Below are 19423 nucleotides of genomic sequence, written 5' to 3' on the forward strand. Positions count from 1 at the left end.
CTTAATGCTTTAATTTGTAGTATCCCACACACCAACTAACACTCACACAAGCAAATTAAGCAACAATAATTGTCATATCCATCGGCAAATAATATGTGCCTTTCCTTCTTAATTTAATTTAATTTTTTTTCCTCTCTTGGTCTTAGCCTTTAATAATCTGATTGGGAAATATGACCAAATTAATATTACCAATCCCACAGAACACATAGCTATATATAAACATCGGATATCAAAACTCTCTGATGTCTGATCTGCTAGCTCTTCCCAGCTAGCTCTTTATCAACATTGAAATCATTAAAATATGTTGGGAGAAATGCACTCAATCTCGTGCTTTATGACCAGTCATCGTCCCTGATATTATATATCGATTAATTAACATAGAATTGTGCTCTATGTCTTCCTTTCGGTCCAACAAGTAGGTTATGAGATCGGGTCCATGTAGTTGGCCACATAGGGATTCGGTTGAGTCATATAGAGTATGTAGCTTTTATACTGTTTAGATTGATGAAATACTTATTCTACACGCTGGAATTATATTTCTTCATATATTGTCCACGCAATTAATGATATATTGTCACTGACTAGCTAGGAGGATCTCCACCTATACCTCGGTATAATGTATATATAAGGATGCATTGATGATTTTCCTTTTTCGAGGCTTGAAATGGCGTAAATTATAGTAATGACCAACTTGCTGGGTACATGCTGCATGCGGCCCGCATCATCAATCTCCTATCCTATGTTGTCCTTTGGAATCAATACAACACACAACATTAGATGGAATTTCTTTACCTCTTTATTATTGTTATTATTATCATTAATCACCACTAGCTAATTTATGCTCTCATTCTCTTTCTTTCGAGCACGTGATTTGACAAAATTTGGACGGCTGGGATCTGTTTATGGTCTATTTTTGCCTCTCAAAAGTGAAATCAAAGCCGTCCAAAGTTAGTGCGGATACTTTGATTCTTTGATTTATGCAATATAAAATTGGAGCGGTCCAAATCCATGGCCAATGGGTCTTGCATGCAACTTGTTGCTTGGTTTCATGCATAAAGGAAAAGACTTTTCCTTTTCACCATCACCCCCACTATACATGGAAATATCTCTTTTAACAATCTATATTAGATATTAGATTAGATTTGTCACACACACACACACACATATATATATAAGCATAGATATAGATTCCCCATGCGTGAGATACTTATTATTATTATCAGTTTAATAAAAGGGGAAAAAACTTATTAAATGGAGGGACTTGGTTGAATATAGGTTTTAGTGAAATTTATTATTTGATGAAAACCTTGAAAATAGTGAGATTATAAAGAAATATATACATTTATTCGATAATTCAAAAGATTTTTTTTTTGGCAAAGGTAGAAGAGTAGCTATTCTTTGAAGATTTTTGAGTGTTTTGTTATACTGGACTCATAGATTTTTTTATGACATAAAAAAAATAGTAATAATCAATTATCTAAATAAAATTACAATAGAAAAGGCTCTAAACAGTTAGATTTACACCTTTCGTTGACATTTTTGGATGAACAACTGTCATAAAAACAAAAATCCGGACATGAATGCAAATTTCTTTGAAGCAGATGAATGTTATAAATCATGGGATGGTCATTGACATTTTAGGTTAAACAACAAATGAAGACTTCTGACTGAGGTTAAAGGAATCATTGTTTAATTCATAGTTGACACCAAACAATTACACCCCCAAATGAAAAATAAGAATAATGATAACATTAAATAATAACCTTGTTAGCTTTATTTTGTGCCTCTGTCGTCATCTCATGGCTGCAGCTAATTAATAAATACAAATAAGGAAAAGATAAGGGAAAATAAATAAATAAATAAATAAGAAAGAATGGGAGGGGAGGGGAGGGAGAAAAAGCGAAAGAAAGCAGAGAGAGAGAGAGACAGAGACTACACCATACCATACCAAATATCAGACCCCACTCCGTGTTGTTCGTACACTCTCTCCATCCTGCTGTCTTCCAGCAAGCAACCCCACACAGGACACCCCCCTCTCTCTCCTCTTTCTCTCTCTAAAGTTGCAGTCTTTCGGTCGTTCTGCTGCTGCTGATGCCATGAGATGAACAAATGGAATGGGAGTCCCCCCTCCCTATATTAAAGAGCAGAGGAACATTTACAGTGACTGAGATGAACACTCTGAACGAGAGAACACCCTAACCACCCACCCGCCCTCCTCTGTCTCTCTTTTTCTGCCCACAAACACCTTGTGAGTTAAACTCTTTCACCTTGGCTTCTGTTTTTCTTTTTTTGGGAGCTTTTCATTTTTCTGGGCGTTGTGAGAAAGACGATTTTGATGTTCTTTGGGAAATGCATGCATGTCTTGTCCGAGCTCCTGGTTCTTGATTCTATGGGGTGGAGTGTTTGACAAAAGTCTCATTCTGACGGTCACTGTTCCATTGATTTTGCTGCTAAATACTAAATGTGGTTCCTTTAACAGTTCTGTGGAGCCAGAAAGATTGGATTTTTCTTCTCAGGCCGCTGTGTTTCACAGTTCTTGGATTTCTGTTTGGAATCTTCTGCCCCTGTTCTTGGTTTTTGTTCTTTCATTAGCTGTAAAGTTTGATGAGAAATGGAAACTATTATGAGCTGATTATTCCCAACTAGTAGCTCATGAAAAAACACATCAATTTACTCTGGAAAAAGACAGTCTTCTCATCCCATTAGCATTTCAAAGGACCCCCTTTTTCTTCTTTTGCAGATTTTTTCACATTGGATGCATAATTGGAATACTTTCCGTCCGCTGAACAGTTCACAAAAGAACAAAATTTTAGCCACTTCTTTATTGGAAATTTCATGCTGCAGATTTCATTTAGCAGACTTTGACTCGCTCTTCTTTGCCTGCTCACTCAATTTGTCTGTACATGGGGATTGTATCCCCATTAGCAGTCGAGACTTCGCAACGGTTTCTCTTGTAGTTTTTCATGTTTAAGAATCTGTCTGCAAGCTCTTATTAGTTATTCCTCCTCTGCTGTAGCTTCATTCAGCACGAGTTCTCGTTGCGAAGCTCTCTTCCGGCAAGTGGTGAGCAAACACGTTGGGTGAGCGAATAATGCGTAAATGGCTCGGGGTCATGCTTCAAACAGGGAAGCCTTCGAGATAGATGAATCTTATGGGTGAGTTATTGTGCTGAACATAAAAAAAGAAACATGTCTACTAGACAGGCTCACCTTCCGCCACGGTGTCCCTTCCAGAAAAAAGCAGTTTCACGCCCAGTTCGAGACCCGAGCTCAACCTCTCCTCCCACAAATTCGAACAATCCAGGCTACTTTCCTCGCCACCATAGGTCCCCCTCCCAAGGGTCAATTTTAGAAGACCAGCCTGCTTGGCTCGAGGACTTGTTGAGTGATCCAGAAGTCAGTACCAAGGGAGCAGTCCACCGAAGATCTGCTAGCGACTCAGTAGCCCTTTTAGATGGCCTTGGAGACTCATTACAGAGTCTTAATCTGGGTAGCAATGCGAAACTAAGTGATGTGAAGAATGAAGAAAGAGGGATGCTAGAGTTGGATTGTACCTATGGTCCCAACTCACCTCGAGGAAGAAGTAGCGGGATGACATTTTCAGACAGTGGGATCGTTTCGGCATTGTCCGAGTATATTTCTCAGAATCCCCTGCAGTTACTCGATGGCAGTCTCTGCATTTCTGGAACAACTAATTCCGATTCGAAAGGTGATGGTCCTGGCGGGACCAATGGAGATTTCAACCCTGAGATGAAGCCGGGGAAAAGGTCACAATCTGCTTCATTTACTTTGCATGATCGTCTGATTTCTGCTGTTCACATCCCTTCATGATAGCAGCTTATACTTCAGATAGCTCTTTAGAAGCACGATAATGATATTTATGCTGGCTAGGAAATGCTTTATTGGCCACTTTGCATGGTTTGATCTAAAATTGTCGATTGATCGCTAAGACCTCTCCTCTCAAATCATTCTTAATTTGATTTCTGGGCCGCTTTTCTCTTCTTCAGTAGTTATACTTTGTGCTCGTATAGTCTCAATGTATATGTATAATTTTTATTTATGGTCTTTATAAATTCCAGAAAATGCATATGCAACACTGATTTGATTAATTTGCTGCAGGCAATCTGGGCAACGCTCGAGGGTCCGTAAGCTCCAGTATATTGCTGAACTTGAAAAGACTGTAAATATTTTCCAGGTAAATTAGCTGGAAGGGAGAGAGAGGGGAACTCCTTTTCTCTTCCTTTTGCATGCGCCAATTTATATCTTTACTTGGATAGCATGCAGGGAACTTAAGGTCATGGAAAATGGTCTTTGTGAATTTTGACTGAATTTCAACCTTTTGAGTGGGAACATAGGGACCTTTTATTTTAGAATGTAATGGGCACATTTCCATTTTTAATCACTCAATAAGTCGAACAGAATGCGCTGTGTTTCTTCGATATTTTAGTTACAAACTATGACTCAAAAGATTACTGAAATAACACACATATTCCTAGAAGTACTATCTAGACTCACGGCTCGATTTCATCCTTCTGTCAGTAATTCTTGTGCTGAAGGTAAAATTAGCGTACGATAGAAAAGGAGGAACTCAGCATGACCTTTCTATGGGCTTTGCAGGCTTTTGAATCAGAACTAGCAGTCAGGGTGGCCACTTTGCTTCAGCAACGAGTCACATTAACGATGGAGAATGCGAAATTGAAACAAAAGATGGCTCGACTTCGACAGGAGAAACTTATCATGGAAGGTGACAATCTTTCTTTATTGATATTTTAAGTTCATGAAGTGTCCATCTATGAGAAATCTAATTGAACATTGCTAAAGTATTACTTCCTAAGATGCTTGATATACTACGGCTGCTTGAAGCCATACTTGCATTTCTAGAGTTCGCCTAGATCTTTACAAGTCGCATGTGTATTCTCCAATTTATGTGACGTTTTAGTGTTCGTGAAAGTCCGTCGATGTCTTATTTTACAGGGCAATATCAATCCTTGAGGAAAGAAGCTGAGAGGCTCAAAGCTGATCTAGCAAGCTCTCCGAATCGACACAGGAGGGCCTATTCTGAGACTAGTCTCGCTGCAAGAGCTGGAATTTCAGAAGCTAACTGGCAGACTTTAGGCTGAGAGAAACTTAACCTTAACTGAAGCGTACTTTACTGGAAAGACCACAGAATCGACTTATCCCACTGAGGCCTTGCTCTGTTCTGCACAGTCATATTCTTCTGTGGAAGAGCATCCGAGGAGTTAATGCTTGGTGTCTTGATTTAGTAGGAAGTCTTTCACACTTTTTGTGTAAATGTATTGGCTCTACGAACCGGTTCCATTGTCGGTTACATGTATGGAATTGGATATTCAGCATCTGTATACGAGGTGACACTTTCTTCTCTACGGTCTCGCCGGTTCGATTTTCACAGCAGTACCTTCCATGAATCTTGTAAATTTGGTTTTTTTTTTTTTTTTATGGTCGAGGAGTTTTGGCGCGAGAATGCTGCTCATGGTTGAGGAAGTTGAAACGGAGATTCTCATGACTCATCCTGTCACAAAACATGTAACCTAATCGGTATGGCTGCATCGAGTTTGGCTCGGAGAACCTTTGATTTTGGGAATGAGCCTTCATATAGATCACGGACTCGCTTCGACTTAGTTCTGCTATTGATCAAGTGCTGTTTGCTTTTGGTCATTGTAGATTAGCAGTCTCTGTCTCACAGCTTGGAAGAGATGCATGAGAAGATGAAATCTTCTCGACACATTTTATATGGACAGCGATCATTGAGCCATCTCAGGTCTTTCATCAAAATATCTGGAAGCATCAACTGGCAAAACCAGTCCACCTCAAAACCGACTCAATCCATCCACATCAAAACCGAATAGATGGAACCGATGATCGAATCAGAAACCCGCACGGAATGTTTATACCAACTCAATCCATTGAAACCAAATACCATAAACATTTGACATCTCTGTACAGAACCATAGATCCACAATTGCCAATCAATGGGCGAGGCACAGCAGCTAATTCCAGTTCATCCTCAGCCTGTGGAGCATCAAACTCATCAAGAGACAATCGGCTTCTCTATACAGCACGTCTATTTATAATTTATAAAAGCTGAAACTCGAGATGTGAAAACACTTTTTGCTAACCTTCAGCTCGTGATTGAACGTAGCAGGAGTCATGAAAGCTCCAACCGCTAACTCTCAACTCATGGTTGAGTGTCTTTCAAAAGAAATTCATGCATTTGAATATTTCGATTTTGATACAATCATAACAATTAATTCTATATTAAAATTAGCAGATAAGTAATAAAATTTTTCTATAACATTATTTTTTTATTTTACAATAAATATTAAAATTTTTAAATATAACCCCATCTTGAAAAATTAATTAATTTCTCAATATATTTATCAAATAATTACATTTCATTAATTTTTCTAATTACCTGCGCAAATCCACACCTGAAAAATTAATTAATTTCTCAATACATTTATCAAATAATTACATTTTATTAATTTCTCTAATTACCTGCGCAAACCCGCAGAGGCGCAGACTACACCCAGTTGCAACAGCCCATTTTCTTTGTGACGATTAACCAATAGACGAAATTCGAGAGGAATACTGAGGCCCATATTTTCTTCTGTACTCAAAATCGGGCCCACAACATACCCGGCTCAAAACTGGCGTTGGCCATCTTTAATACTTCCTTCGTGATGGTGTCGATCCGAACCAGTTGCCCGGACTCATCTACCTTACGTATCCGAAAGTCCAACGGATCCCGACTATTTAAGTCGAGCCGGGCTAGCTCACTAAAGGTAAAATGCTCCTGATTAATAATTTTTTCCATTCACAATCCTTAAATCCGAAATGGACAATAAATACCAAATTGCTTGAACCAAGACAGGTGGGATCGTCTATCCTATTATGTTCGTCCATCTCTTTCTGCTTTCCATTGCCCGTACGTAAAATATATCTTTCTGCCCGGTCAGCTCAGCTCAGCTTCGAGCTTTCTCCTTAACAAACAAGAATATCGTCAGTTACACAAGGGCATTGTGTGGAACGTGGATATATAATCATAGTATGAGTGTATGTAGTGGCACTCTTTCTCTACGGCCGTATCTTCTGTGAATCTTGTGATTTTGATTCATCTTGTAGTTCCGAAGATTGGGATGGGATTATATCTTTTCTGGCTTTTTTGTGGACCATAGCTCCGATAAGTCATGGACATTTATCAGATCCGATTCGGCATTGTAGTTTAGCAGTCCCAAAACTTGAAGGAGATGCACGACAGAACAAAATTTTTCGACACATTTATATGGACAGTGATCCATGAGACATCAAGGCCTTCCATCAAAATCTCTGGAAGCATTCAAAAAGTAAAACCAATCCAACATGGGAACCAAATAGAAGGAACCGATGACGAATCAGAAATCTGCACAGAATCTTTACACCGACTCAATCCATCGAGCAACAATACTATCAACATTTAACATCTCCATACAGAACAATGGGGATCCTTAATTGCGAATTGATGCGTGAGGAACAGTAGGTAATCCCAGTTCATCCTCAGCCTGTGGAACATCAAACAAGTTAGCTTCTTTATACTGCACAATATAACCAAACGATAGTGTAACAGTACAAACACACGAGCAATGAAGCCCTGCTCTTAGTTCTTACTATTTTCTTTATGACGAATAACTAGCAGATAAAAGGCGATAAATAACCTTAGCTGGGGCTCACCTGGGCATTTGTTCTGCCAGCATGTCCTGTTGGTGCAGAAGGCAGGCTGAGCTCTTCCATATCAGGCTCCTTATCAGGTTGGAGATAAGATGGAACTCCTGCTTCTGTCTCCAATCCCATATCTGCTTCCAAGGCATCAAGCTCTGCATTGCAATTTTGGGAAGAATCAATAATAGTACAGTAACTAGCGAATTCAGATCATTCTTTTCAAAACTCCCAAGGGAACAGTCCAACTTTCTCGAAGATTGCACAAACTGAAGTTAAGAAAATTGAAGTGGACAAGCCAAAAGTAATTGGAAACCTACCACCCATAAGTTCATCCTCATCGATGTCATCAGGTACATTGTAGCTTCTGCCCAAGGTCTCTTGAATCTCATTGCTTACATCCATGAGGTCCATCATCTCATCTTGCAAGCTCTGCAGAATCAACGAAAAAACAGATAAGCAACATAGAATATGTAAGGAAACAAGCAGGGAAAAAATAATAATCACATTTCTGATTAAATAACATACATCTATGTCCTGAAGCTTCACAGTCTTCATCATTCCTTTCAACTCCTTGTTGGCAGATTTTAGAGCTGTCATCTGCAACAAACAAGACAGTGCAAAAGGCAAATTAATGAGCAGTAAAATTCAACGGAACAAGTGCATTATTGCATTATTGACTTATAAATTGACAATCCCGAAAACAGCTGTAGTATCACGTGGCTTTTAAAGCATCGAAGAGAAGCATTTCACTCTTCACTGTCCAGTGCTTAATGGTTAGATCTTTATTTCTAGAAGATACTAGATTATGTCCTGAAGGGGCAACCAATACCGACTCAGTAAATCTCAAGTTTTGAATTTAAATAGAGAACAAGGGGTCTTCATGTACGTACAGTCTGTTGAGCGTCTTTGATCCCTTCGGAGGCAAAGGAAACCTGATCAAGGTTGAAAGTCTGATTATACAGCATATCACGCTGTCCTTCATACCTGTCCACAGACACAAAACCCGTTATAGGCATCTCATCAAAACTGCGAGTCCCTTCATATGAGCTCTGACCAAGTTACTCTACTACTAGCCGAATAAGGAATGTCCATATCTCCAGCCATCCGAAAGAAATTACAGCCTACACACGAAGCATCTGACAAGTAAGATTTCAGACTATCGAGAAAAGGCAACATACATTCGCTTCTGCTTGAGAACCCTCATAGCTCGAGCTTTCACAGCTTCTTGAGCAGGACCAGGACGTGTTTTCTTGATCTGCTCCTTGTATCTACTGAGTTCGGCATCAAGCTTCCTGATCTTGTCATCAACTGTATCACCCCTTTTAGTGATCTGAACACGGTCAAGCAATAAAATGCATCAGCATATGTGATCATCTCATGAGAGTTAATGCAGAGAACATGGTCCTACAGCAAACATGCTAGAACAGCCAGGTTGCTCATTTCAAGCTCCAAGCTATAAACAAATATGGCCATGTCAAATCAGCACCTATAACCCAAATCTAAGAGGCACACACTTCAAACTTTAGATGAGAGCAATCCCAGCAAACTCAAGTTATGATTTAAACCCAAAATTCTCAGCTCAGTGGAGATCCATATAGATGTTCTTTCCACACTCCAAGCTCCGAAAATGGTGATGAGTTCGAGCTATAAGAACAAACCCTAAATCAATCGATTGAGCAATTAGAGAACTTCCCCAGCCAAAAAATCCTTAATCCTGAGAAGGAGATATCATTACGTTATCGGAGGCATCTTGAATGGAGGGAGGGGGCTCCTTATCTTTCTTGATGCCAAAAACTCTCTTCATCTTCTTCTTCTGCCCTCCGAAAGGGTTTCTCCTTCGAGCCTAAACCGCGAATGAACCGTCAGAAGAAGCTGATCTTAGGAGCGCGTTGTCCGCCCCAATTCGCCCAGCTATCGGACGACGCAGTAAAGTTGGAGGAGAATGCCGGAAGTTGATCGGAAGGGGCTCCGATTCCTTAGCAGGGAAGGTAAGGGAAGGGTGTAGAAGATGGAGGAGAAGCTTCGACGAAACTGAACGGGGAATCTCGATCGGGGATATGGGGATCGATCCAATTCCAAGGTGGTTCGTTATGTCGATTTGTGTTGACCGGACGTCCCCGAGAGTCTTCCATCAGCTGTACGACACGACACGCCGGAGCCACGTCAGCTTTATGATTTTTTGGGCTGGGCCGGAAGCAGAAGCCTTCCCACTTATGGGCTATGGCCCATTTTAATGATTACTTTACTTTTAGACCGAGTCCATTCCTTCTTTCATAAAATCGAGTTAAAGATCGTATCTCGATTATTATTGTATTTAACTAACATGTTGACATAATGCTAACCACTAATTATTGACATAGAATTGGACATTTTCATGGTGATGTCGGGTTCTTATCGGGTCGGGGTCGAAAGTCTCGAAGCATGCCGGAAAGCATAGTCCAAGGTTTCCAAAGTCCTTCCAATCCTGTGGGCCGTATACTCGCCACTTATACATTTTTTTGTCATCAGAAATTTATGCTTGCGATATAGATGGAAAAGTCTCATATATATGTATATACACATACATATATATAGATATCCTAAGACGTGCGCGGATCATTATGAATTTTTTCATTATTAAAAAAGCAACGGAATAATAGTTAATTTCACCGTACAACACTATATTTTGAAAAATTTCGTCACGTAATATATATTTTCATAATTTTATTAAATCGCACGGTATTTTGAAATTCTTTTACGGCATAGCACGCAAAGCAAATAATTTCATCGAATGATAAAAAATTTCAAAAAAATTTCATGGCATAGCACGATATTAATTTTTCGTCATTGACCTAATGGAAATTTAACGTGGCGATGTATGGCTGGGATGAACAAGGGTGAGCTAACAATATCAGCCACGTCATATTTCCGTTAAGTCGTCGACGGAAAACTAATGTCATGTTATGTCATGAAATCTTTTTGAAATTTTGTCCTTTACGGTGAAATTATTACATTTCGTGCTATGCCGTGAATTTTTTTTAAAAATATCGTCTGATTTGGTGAAATTACGACGAATGAAAAAATTTAAAATATAATGGCATGGGGGAAATTAATCCAAAGAATAATGTTCTCCACTAAATTATCAAGATCTCGTTGACAACGTGAACTCTCTTTCAATGGCGCGTGCTCATTCTAGAGGATTCGTGAAGGAGAGAGCTTAATAAAATATTCGCTCGCAAAATTGATATAACTCCATAGATAGTTTCTAAACTAAATGCTATTACAAAGGAATATGTGAGTCCACGCGCTCCCAAAGGAGGGTGGCGCGACCGCTGTCCTACGTGTTCTGTTCATCATTTTCCTCAAATCCCGCTCAGATAGCCAGCACAGACGAAGAATAGAAAGTAGAAATTACACGCAGCCGGGCTCACGAAGTATCCACGCCATGAGCCTGTGGGTCCCGCAATCTTTGCCTCGAAGTGTACGTGCACCGGGTGCATTTATGTTTTCACATGAACATCACGGACGCCGCCGCCGCCGCTGCTTCGTGCTCAGAGCCTCCGACAGAATCTTCTTCGACCCCATTTACCCAAAAGATATAATGAAAAGAAAAGAAGTGAACGGAATCCTCTCTTCTCACCCTCTGCCTCTATAAAATGCTCTGACCCTACTCTTCAATCTTCATCTTCTTCACGCTCTATTACCATCACTTCCTCTCCGGATCGAAACTCTGCTTCAATGGCGGGCAAGGAGCTAGACGGCTTCCACTTCGAGCAGATGCACGGGAAGGATCGGGTGAGGGTGGCTAGGGTTTGGAGGGCCAGGGATGGCCGCCACTTCATGGTGGAGTGGAACGTCAGCATCAGCCTCTTCTCCGATTGCATCGCTGCTTATGTCCGCGACGACAACTCCGACATCGTCGCCACCGACACCATGAAGAACACCGTATCACACTCCCCTCTCTCCCTTTTACCTCTTCCCCGCATTCCAGCCATGTCGATTTGATTGCCTCAAGTTAATTCGGTGATCGAGTTGTGGGATTTTCAGATTAATTAGCATCTGAGTGTGCTTTTGTCGCTCATAAAATTGCCCTTTTTATGGTTCAGCCATTCGAGATGAGTGAATGATTTTATGTTACTTGCTCATCAGGTTTATGCCAAGGCCAAGGAATGCACTGAGCAGCTCTCGGTGGAGGATTTCGCGATTCTGCTCGCGAAGCACTTCACATCTTTCTATAGTCAGGTAGATACTGCTGCATTCCATTCGGTTCGCTCGGTGATTCTGAAAATTCGACCTTCACGATCTATTCTATATGATCGATCTTGTTTCTTTCGAATTCTTATTTTCCACATCCATTTCTCTCTGATTGTAGGTGAGTGGTGCAATAGTGAAAATCGTGGAGAAGCCCTGGGAGCGTGTATATATTGATGGCCAACCGCATGAACACGGTCAGTCTTCCCTAAAGTTCATGATGGAGCAACAATCAGTACATTTTTGAATAACTGCTGCAGGGTGTTCCCTGTTTCTTCCTTGGGACTTTTACTTTACATTATTTGTTTGATTGAAGTGCCGGCCAAAAGATTTCAGATTTCTCCATATGAGGCAAACCTACACATGCGTTCTTGTTGTGATTTCTTCATATGCTGTATATCATTGAAGGATTTAAGCTTGGATCTGAGAAGCATACAGTAGAAGTGTTTGTGAAGAAGTCGGGGGCTGTGAAATTGGTTTCGGGTATAGAAGAGTTGTCTGTGCTGAAGACCACCAAGGTAAGCTATTTAATCTAAAATTTTTCTTTAGACCCCGACCTAGCACATCCCGTGATTTATCTAGAATCTCACGATCTTCTTGTGGGAAGATTGTGCGGTTGTCTATCCCATGTGCATTGAAGATAAAATTTCTTATTGATATGAGACAGAGTGTACCCTTGAGATGATTGTGCTTGGTGATGTGATCTATATACCTACCAGTCCCTCATTTATTGTTCTGCCATTTCCATATGAACAGTCAGGTTTTGAAGGTTTCATCAGGGACAAGTACACTGCTCTTCCTGAAACACGAGAAAGAATACTGGCAACTGAGGTCACTGCATCTTGGAGGTACGAATTGCCTCTTCCTCAATAGTTTAGTTCTGTTCTTCATAGTTGTGCTATTCTTTTATCCCGTGTTATGAAAATACATGTTTAGCATATGGATTTGACTTTTGACTTTTGAGGTCATTCATTCACCAAGGTATGATTTGAACTACAGGTACACCTACGATAACCTATCTAGGATCCCTCAGAAGCCACTTTACTTCACAGAGAGATATGTGGACGTGAAAAAGGTATTGATGGACACCTTTTTTGGTCCACCGAAAGAGGGAGTGTACAGCCCATCGGTGCAGAGCACTCTCTTTCACATGGAAAGGGCAGTTCTTAGCAAGTAATCCCTCCTTCCTCCTCAATCTCCTTTCCTTTCCCTTTTGATGCTCACAAAATGCTAATTTGATTGGGTTTTTTTTTCCACTCTCAGGTTTCCTGACATATCGGCTGTGCAGCTAAAGATGCCAAATCTCCATTTCTTGCCCGTAAACATATCTAGCAAGGACAATCCTGCCATTGTTAAGGTTTGATTTCTTTTTTTCCTCAATCTGATGTTTCATTACACAATGTTCTTTATGTGCTCATGGAGTAGGCAGAGGATGATTACATTTATAGAAGGAACATTTTTTCACAAACTATGAATGTACCATGGGCTGAAAACATTTCCTGCGCTGAAAATTAAGATTTTAATTAAGATGAAAAAGAAAGAAACTTGAAGGAGATAAGAAGATCAAGCGTAAATGTCACTCTTGGTCTGTCCCAATGGTGATCCTCTATCTAGCTATATTGAAATATAGGTTGTTGGAATGGAGTCATCCACTTTCTCTATTCGTTTCTTTTTCCCAAAAATGAGCAGCCCGCTCCAGGAAGTTATCAGACAATTATAAAAGCTAGGTTTGATTGTGATTGCTGATCTGTATCTGGAAGATCGAGAAATTACCAATAATTTCTGTGATGGTTGCACATGATGTTCAGAAAACCAGTTATTGATCATGCGATGTTTGCACATGAAGTGTTTGTACTTTGTATGCATGTGTCTCTACCATTTCCAAATTCCAAGTATGGATGTGAATCCACCAGAAAAATCAGCTGACTGATACATGCCAATTTTATTTTTTTCTTCCTTTTTTGGGCAGTTTAACGATGATGTGTTCCTACCAACAGACGATCCACATGGATCCATTCAAGCCAGCTTGAGCCATTTCTGGTCAAGAATGTAAAAAGCCAATAGCACAGTGGCAGATCTGCTGTTAATTACATCTCCTATCTGCTTTTTGTATCTGCTGGTCTGTGCATCGCTATCCTTAAATAATTGTTCGATAGCCTTGTGTTCCAGTCTTGAACTGTACAAATATATTTAATAAAGTGGCCGTTTGCTTGATGAGCAATAGCTGCCCCAGCAAGTCTCTAAGATGTATTCTCCTCGTTTGGTGCAAAATAGGATCTTGGGTTAAGGCAGGTCATTTATAGGGCCATTTATTTGTGGCTGATATAATTTGACACGTTGACCATTGACGAGTATTTCAATCTGTTGAGATCATAATTTGGATGCAAGAAGAGCTCATCCCTATGGGGACGATCAGAAGAAGACTGCAGAAACACATTAGATACGGTGTTAACTGCAAGTTGGTATTTATCCGTGGAGCATCAGTTTCTTATTCCTCCAGCATAAATTTAGTAATCCAAACAATGGAAATATAAGTTCAAAAGTTGCAACATTTTCACTCGAGATAGCCTAAGAACTCTGGCATTGTTTCGACTCTCATCAAGAGCCATGCATGTCAAGGGGAATTAACAACAGGATTACTGGAGATGGAGAGCAAAGGCATTCAGAACTTCCTTGTAAACAGGCTTCTTAAAATCCACCGCCTGCAAGAAGATCGAAAAAGCATCAGTTGCATATAACTATAACCTCAGCATGGAGTTGGTTCTAGTCTAAAACCAACGGCAGAGTGAGGTATACGCACGAGTTCAATTATTTGCTCTGGGGACATCCACGCCCATTCGCCAAACTCGGCCTTCTCGGTGCCATCTCCCTGGAGATTGACTTCTTCATCCTTCCCGATGAATTTCAGGAGGAACCTATGCTTTTACACAGCATTTATATTGATTAATTAAGGTTCTGAGTGGATGCAGATGGAGGAGGACAGAGAACGCGAAGCAAGGAGAAAAATAGATCTCAAAATTTTCCTTTTAATTTTCGATTACAAAGCTGCAGAAGATCCCGATCCACGGGAAGTTTGGTCCTGTTCGTCCCAGAAACAAAAGAGCTGTGCACTCACCACTTTTGAGCTTGGCCTTTCCAGTCTGACCCCCATTGAACTTTGAGCTTCTCCCTGACCTCAGGTGGGAAGTCATATGTCAACCAGTAAGGTGCCTGCACAGCATATTAGATATACATCAACAAACAAACAAACAAATATTTCCGGTCACAAAAGTTTCACTCAGCTTGCCAGTCGTAAACAATCTTAGAAGGAAGGTTTAACTAGCTGTAGATTGATTGGACCCAAAAGTGTGCACTAAGCATGGTGCTGATGCATATATGCAGATGCAGTGCATGAAAAACAAATGGCAAAGCAGCACTTCTTTGACTGAAAAAGCGAAGAATTTGCAAAGGAGTACTACTTTCAATTCACTCAAGTAAGCTGTAACCACTACTTTCAATGGAAACTTATCGCAAAATGATTCATTCATCACAACGGAACAATGAATGTAAAATTTTGAACCTCTGCAATGATCTCGGCTGAGCTGACTCCTGTCTCTTCTCTCAGTTCCCTGATGGCTGCAGTCTTCGGGTCTTCCCCGTCATCAATACCTCCCTGTTGACACAACACAACTGCAAATGCTCAATAGAATAGAAGCTAAAAACATCATACTCCCAGAAACAAAATCAAAGAACAACGGGAAGAAGTCAACTTTCATGGTTTCAAGACAGTGAAAGAAGCTCACTTGGGGCATTTGCCATGCGTCAGGTACATCAAGCCTCGAAGCAGCAAAAATCTGCAACAAGCACGCACCGGGTGGAGCATTTTGTCAAACACTTAAGCGAAGACAATCAGCATTCCGAGGCGCCCCCCCCCCCCCCCCCCCCCCCCCCCCCCCCAACAAAAAAAACAAAAACAAAAAGGCCAAAATTTAACCGGGCAATTAAAGAGTTGACCTTCTTAGAGGGGTTAATCAAGCAGATCCCAACGTTTCTCCTGTACCCCTCAGGCGGAGCCTCCATGGACGAAGAGGAAGATGCCGAGTTACAGAGAATCGAGCTAAAGGACGAGCGCTTCTGAAGAAGCGGTGGCTTCGCGTGATGGGTTAGGGTGAGAGGAGAGCTTGAAGTGAAAGAAAGGGGCTTCGAGAGGAGATGAAGAAGAGAGGGATGTTGACGTCGGTGGTGAGGGCAATGGTGGACTGAAGAATTCGAGAAGAAGAGATTCAGTGCGGAACGGCATAAAGATGCCGCCATCTTTCAAGAAAGCGCCGTCCTTTTTATTATGGGGGACGACCGAGACCGTCACTGATGCCCAATCGATTATATGTCTGTACGGCCATTGTTCTGTTCTGTTCTGTTCTCGTAGTATTGCCAGTGCAACGTTCAGCAAAGACAGACATTGGGAGCCAATCGAATCGACCCTCTAGGGGAGTATATAACATTTAGGCCCGGGAGGGTGCCCAAAAGTTGGAGACAATCAGAGCCAATACCGAAAAGCTCAGGAAGTAGGACATCAGACACATTTAGTGCACGAACCAGCATTTTCGAATCCGTCTGGAGGAAACGCACTGGATGTTCAGCCTGTTCTCACTTCTCTGTGAAGAACTGCGGTTTGAAATTTCCGCACAGGGAACGTGAGTTTTTTTGTTAACACCCAAAATTTATGGAAGATCTATCTTCGTGGGATTTGGAAAAGAGTATTTCTATTAGTATAATCGCAAATTTTAGCTGGAAGGCTTCATGATGGACTTCGGTTGCAGAGACGATGATCTCTGCATCAACTTCTCACAAGCAAATGAAAAGAAACAGTAAGTACGATCGGCCTAAAACAAAACCGTTCCAGTAACATTATGGAAATTTCAAACTCGTGAACTACATCAGATGTTCTAGTGCTCCAGTGAGCTACAAGCTCATGTTCTGCACTCTACAGCTGGAGGATGTCAAAGCAGCTCCTTGGTGTTACTGATCGAAGCAGGACATGAATTAAGATACTGCTGATGAGAGGCGATAACTGTGACTAGTTCTTGGCGACTCCAGCGCAGGTTTTATACTGTTTTTATAATCTTAATCCCCCTTGGTGAGAAAACCCTGCAACAGTGCCCTCAGAGACTTCAGCAAACTACTCCACATATGCGAAAGGACTAATCAATCAGCAATCTTGCAGATGCAGAACATTTCAATCATGGTGGACATCAATAATTATAAATGGCTGATAAACTAAAGCACGGAAGTACAAAAAACCCAAGGATCGCGACCAAATGACTTGGTACAATTGCATACGTGATTCTAGTGATCCAGCCTCTCCAAGACTCAAAGGCAGCAATTTTGATTAGATATCTTAGGATGGACTGAGCGACCCACAAAAGTTTTCTCCTGAAATTCCATTTTTGATGCAACAATCATAGACATCTACTCACACAAAGACCTCGCCCTTTTGGCATCTGCTCCAACTACATTAAGAAACTACTTGATGAGGGTTCAGCCATTGAGAAAAACAATCTTTTTCAATGACTAAAGTCGCCGTGGCTTAATTTGGAAAAACAATTGATGAAAATGTTGCTAACCACAGAAACAATATGCAGGCTTTTGAATGCTTTTGGGACTCAGCACTCCCGCACCATGTTTTGGCTTCTATAAGATAAGATGCAGTCCTTAAATAATGATATACTGGAACTAACCATTGGACTGAATATAGTCACTGAATAATGTCAGAATCTATTTTGGCTACACAGCCACAGTTTCATACACTGCTCCACACTATGCAATCAAATCAAGTGACTAACTTTAAAGTTATTCCGAAATACTACGCTCCTCAAGAACAAACCAGAACAGCGGAGCACTCAAATGTACCAGTAAAATTGAGTTGAACTGCAAGAGATCCAATTCCTCGGTTTCCACTGGTTCTATGGAATCCTAAAGGGGAATAGCAGCTTCAATATTCGCCCAGGACCCTACAGCCTCGCCCTTGAGCCTCTTCTTCATTTTCTCAACAACCATTTTTGCTTCCTCCCTTCTTGACATTTTCAAAAGCCCATCAACCAGACCCTGCGTTGCCTCAAACGGGGGAATCCACTTCCTCCTCATGATCTCTTTACACACCTCTAAAGCCGAATCGAACTCTTCCTCCTTCACCATGGCCCGAATCAAACTGAAATAAGGATGCGAAGAAGGCCGAGTAGGCATACTGTCCAAGACCTTCTTAGCGGATTCGAAATCCCCCAGCCTGCAGTTGCCATCGATTATAGCATTGTAACTAGTCGAAGACGGTCCGATGCCTTTAGCGAGCATCTCATCTAACAGCTTCTTTGCTCTAGCGCATTCCTTACCCTTACACAACCTCATAATCCTAAGGTTGTAAGCTGCCAGGTTACACTCCAAGCTCTTCCTCGCGATCTCCTTCACGACCCCATCAAAAGCGCTGAAGTTTCCATTTTTCAGGTGAGCTCTCAAAAGAATGGTGTAAGATTCGATAGTTGGCTTCACATTCCAAACTGTTTCCATTTCCTTAACCCAATTAACAGCTGAGTCGACGTCGCGCCACTGAACCAATGCCTTCAAAACCAGATTAAGCGACTGAGCGGTTGGCTTGAGATTGATCTTATCCGAGGCTGTCCTGAGAAGCTCGGGTAAGTTCAAGCTCTCGGGCGACTTGCTCTTCAGATGAATGGTGAGAAAAGCGCAGAGAGACCTCTCCGTCAAGGGGCAAGCTTTGGTGTCGCAGACGCTATTGAAGACTCCGAGGGCCTGCTCGGGCATGCCTGCACTAGAGTAGAGCATCATGAGGCGGATCCAGAAGCCCTCGGTCTTGGAGACGGAGTTCTGAGCTTCGTTCCCGACCAGGCGGTCGACGAGGTCCAAGCGCTTGGCTCTCGCGAGCTTGGCGATGGAGCGGCGATATAGAGGGCGGTGGCGGCGGAAGGTGGCGAAGGCCGAGCATTGCTCGAACAGCTTGGTGAGTTTCTCAGGGTCTCGTTCGGAGAGGATGGCGGACCTGGCGGCGCGGAAGGCGGGAAACGGTGGCGGCAGCGGCGGCGGCTGCGGGGTCCTGGTGGCAGCCGCTGCGGCGGTGGAGAAGAGGGATTTGGGAATGCGAAGAGCTGGGTGCCTGAGCAAGGACGCCATTATAGCTGTTGCTGCTGTTGCTCTTGCGAACTGCGACTGAGAGGGACACCGATGGGGAGCTGAATTACTACCAAACCCGACCAGACTAGTGGGCCAGGCTTGGGCTTGGTGTTGGTCTCAGGATTGACATTGGTCCCAGGCTTGGGCCTGCCTTGGGCTTGGATTGGCGAAGCTGCTTGAGCTGGGCGCACTGCGCCTCTCAAGCCGAGGGTGCATGTGCACCCGGGTGCACCGGCATGAATCAGTAGTAGCACTGGCGTCTTTCTGATAACTCGGCCGGGGAAGAGAGAGAGGAAAGAGCAAGAGGAGAAGAGAAG

General features: G+C 41.9%; 5 protein-coding genes across 6 annotated transcripts; 2 read left to right on the forward strand and 3 right to left on the reverse strand.

Annotated features, from left to right (window-relative positions):
* Positions 1 to 1943: 1943 nt before the first annotated feature.
* LOC116189570 (basic leucine zipper 6) lies at positions 1944 to 5383 on the forward strand. The gene is made up of 5 exons (XM_031519286.1): positions 1944 to 2248; positions 3017 to 3766; positions 4119 to 4194; positions 4617 to 4743; positions 4974 to 5383. The coding sequence occupies exons 2-5, from the start codon at positions 3189 to 3191 to the stop codon at positions 5117 to 5119; spliced, it is 927 nt and encodes a 308-aa protein (XP_031375146.1). The 5' UTR covers positions 1944 to 2248; positions 3017 to 3188; the 3' UTR covers positions 5120 to 5383.
* A 1894-nt stretch (positions 5384 to 7277) lies between these two features.
* Positions 7278 to 9813, reverse strand: LOC116189626 (vacuolar protein sorting-associated protein 60.2). 2 transcript variants are annotated; one of them, XM_031519378.1, is made up of 7 exons: positions 9451 to 9809; positions 8894 to 9045; positions 8606 to 8699; positions 8241 to 8312; positions 8033 to 8144; positions 7728 to 7870; positions 7318 to 7558 (listed from the first exon to the last, which is right to left on the reverse strand). In XM_031519378.1, exons 1-7 carry the CDS (start codon positions 9517 to 9519, stop codon positions 7505 to 7507), a joined length of 696 nt encoding a protein of 231 aa, XP_031375238.1. In that variant the 5' UTR covers positions 9520 to 9809; the 3' UTR covers positions 7318 to 7504. The 2 variants fall into 2 exon arrangements, with proteins under 2 accessions (XP_031375236.1, XP_031375238.1); XM_031519376.1 differs by having other exon boundaries at positions 7278 to 7558; positions 8033 to 8312; positions 9451 to 9813.
* Positions 9814 to 10982: 1169 nt separating this feature from the next.
* Positions 10983 to 14232, forward strand: LOC116188288 (uricase-2). Its single transcript, XM_031517550.1, has 8 exons — positions 10983 to 11639; positions 11844 to 11936; positions 12067 to 12142; positions 12354 to 12463; positions 12702 to 12793; positions 12945 to 13118; positions 13209 to 13302; positions 13915 to 14232. Exons 1-8 carry the CDS (start codon positions 11433 to 11435, stop codon positions 13996 to 13998), a joined length of 930 nt encoding a protein of 309 aa, XP_031373410.1. The 5' UTR covers positions 10983 to 11432; the 3' UTR covers positions 13999 to 14232.
* A 154-nt stretch (positions 14233 to 14386) lies between these two features.
* LOC116188290 (nudix hydrolase 26, chloroplastic) lies at positions 14387 to 16390 on the reverse strand. The gene is made up of 6 exons (XM_031517552.1): positions 15939 to 16390; positions 15728 to 15778; positions 15505 to 15597; positions 15061 to 15155; positions 14746 to 14860; positions 14387 to 14647 (listed from the first exon to the last, which is right to left on the reverse strand). Exons 1-6 carry the CDS (start codon positions 16236 to 16238, stop codon positions 14582 to 14584), a joined length of 720 nt encoding a protein of 239 aa, XP_031373412.1. The 5' UTR covers positions 16239 to 16390; the 3' UTR covers positions 14387 to 14581.
* Positions 16391 to 16780: 390 nt separating this feature from the next.
* On the reverse strand, positions 16781 to 19259 carry LOC116188287 (pentatricopeptide repeat-containing protein At1g61870, mitochondrial-like). The gene is made up of 2 exons (XM_031517549.1): positions 17835 to 19259; positions 16781 to 17072 (listed from the first exon to the last, which is right to left on the reverse strand). The coding sequence occupies exon 1, from the start codon at positions 19104 to 19106 to the stop codon at positions 17898 to 17900; it is 1209 nt and encodes a 402-aa protein (XP_031373409.1). The 5' UTR covers positions 19107 to 19259; the 3' UTR covers positions 16781 to 17072; positions 17835 to 17897.
* Between the last annotated feature and the right edge of the window lie 164 nt (positions 19260 to 19423).

The sequence above is a fragment of the Punica granatum genome, chromosome 8 (assembly GCF_007655135.1).
Source record: "Punica granatum isolate Tunisia-2019 chromosome 8, ASM765513v2, whole genome shotgun sequence".
In the NCBI taxonomy this organism is placed as follows: domain Eukaryota; kingdom Viridiplantae; phylum Streptophyta; class Magnoliopsida; order Myrtales; family Lythraceae; genus Punica; species Punica granatum.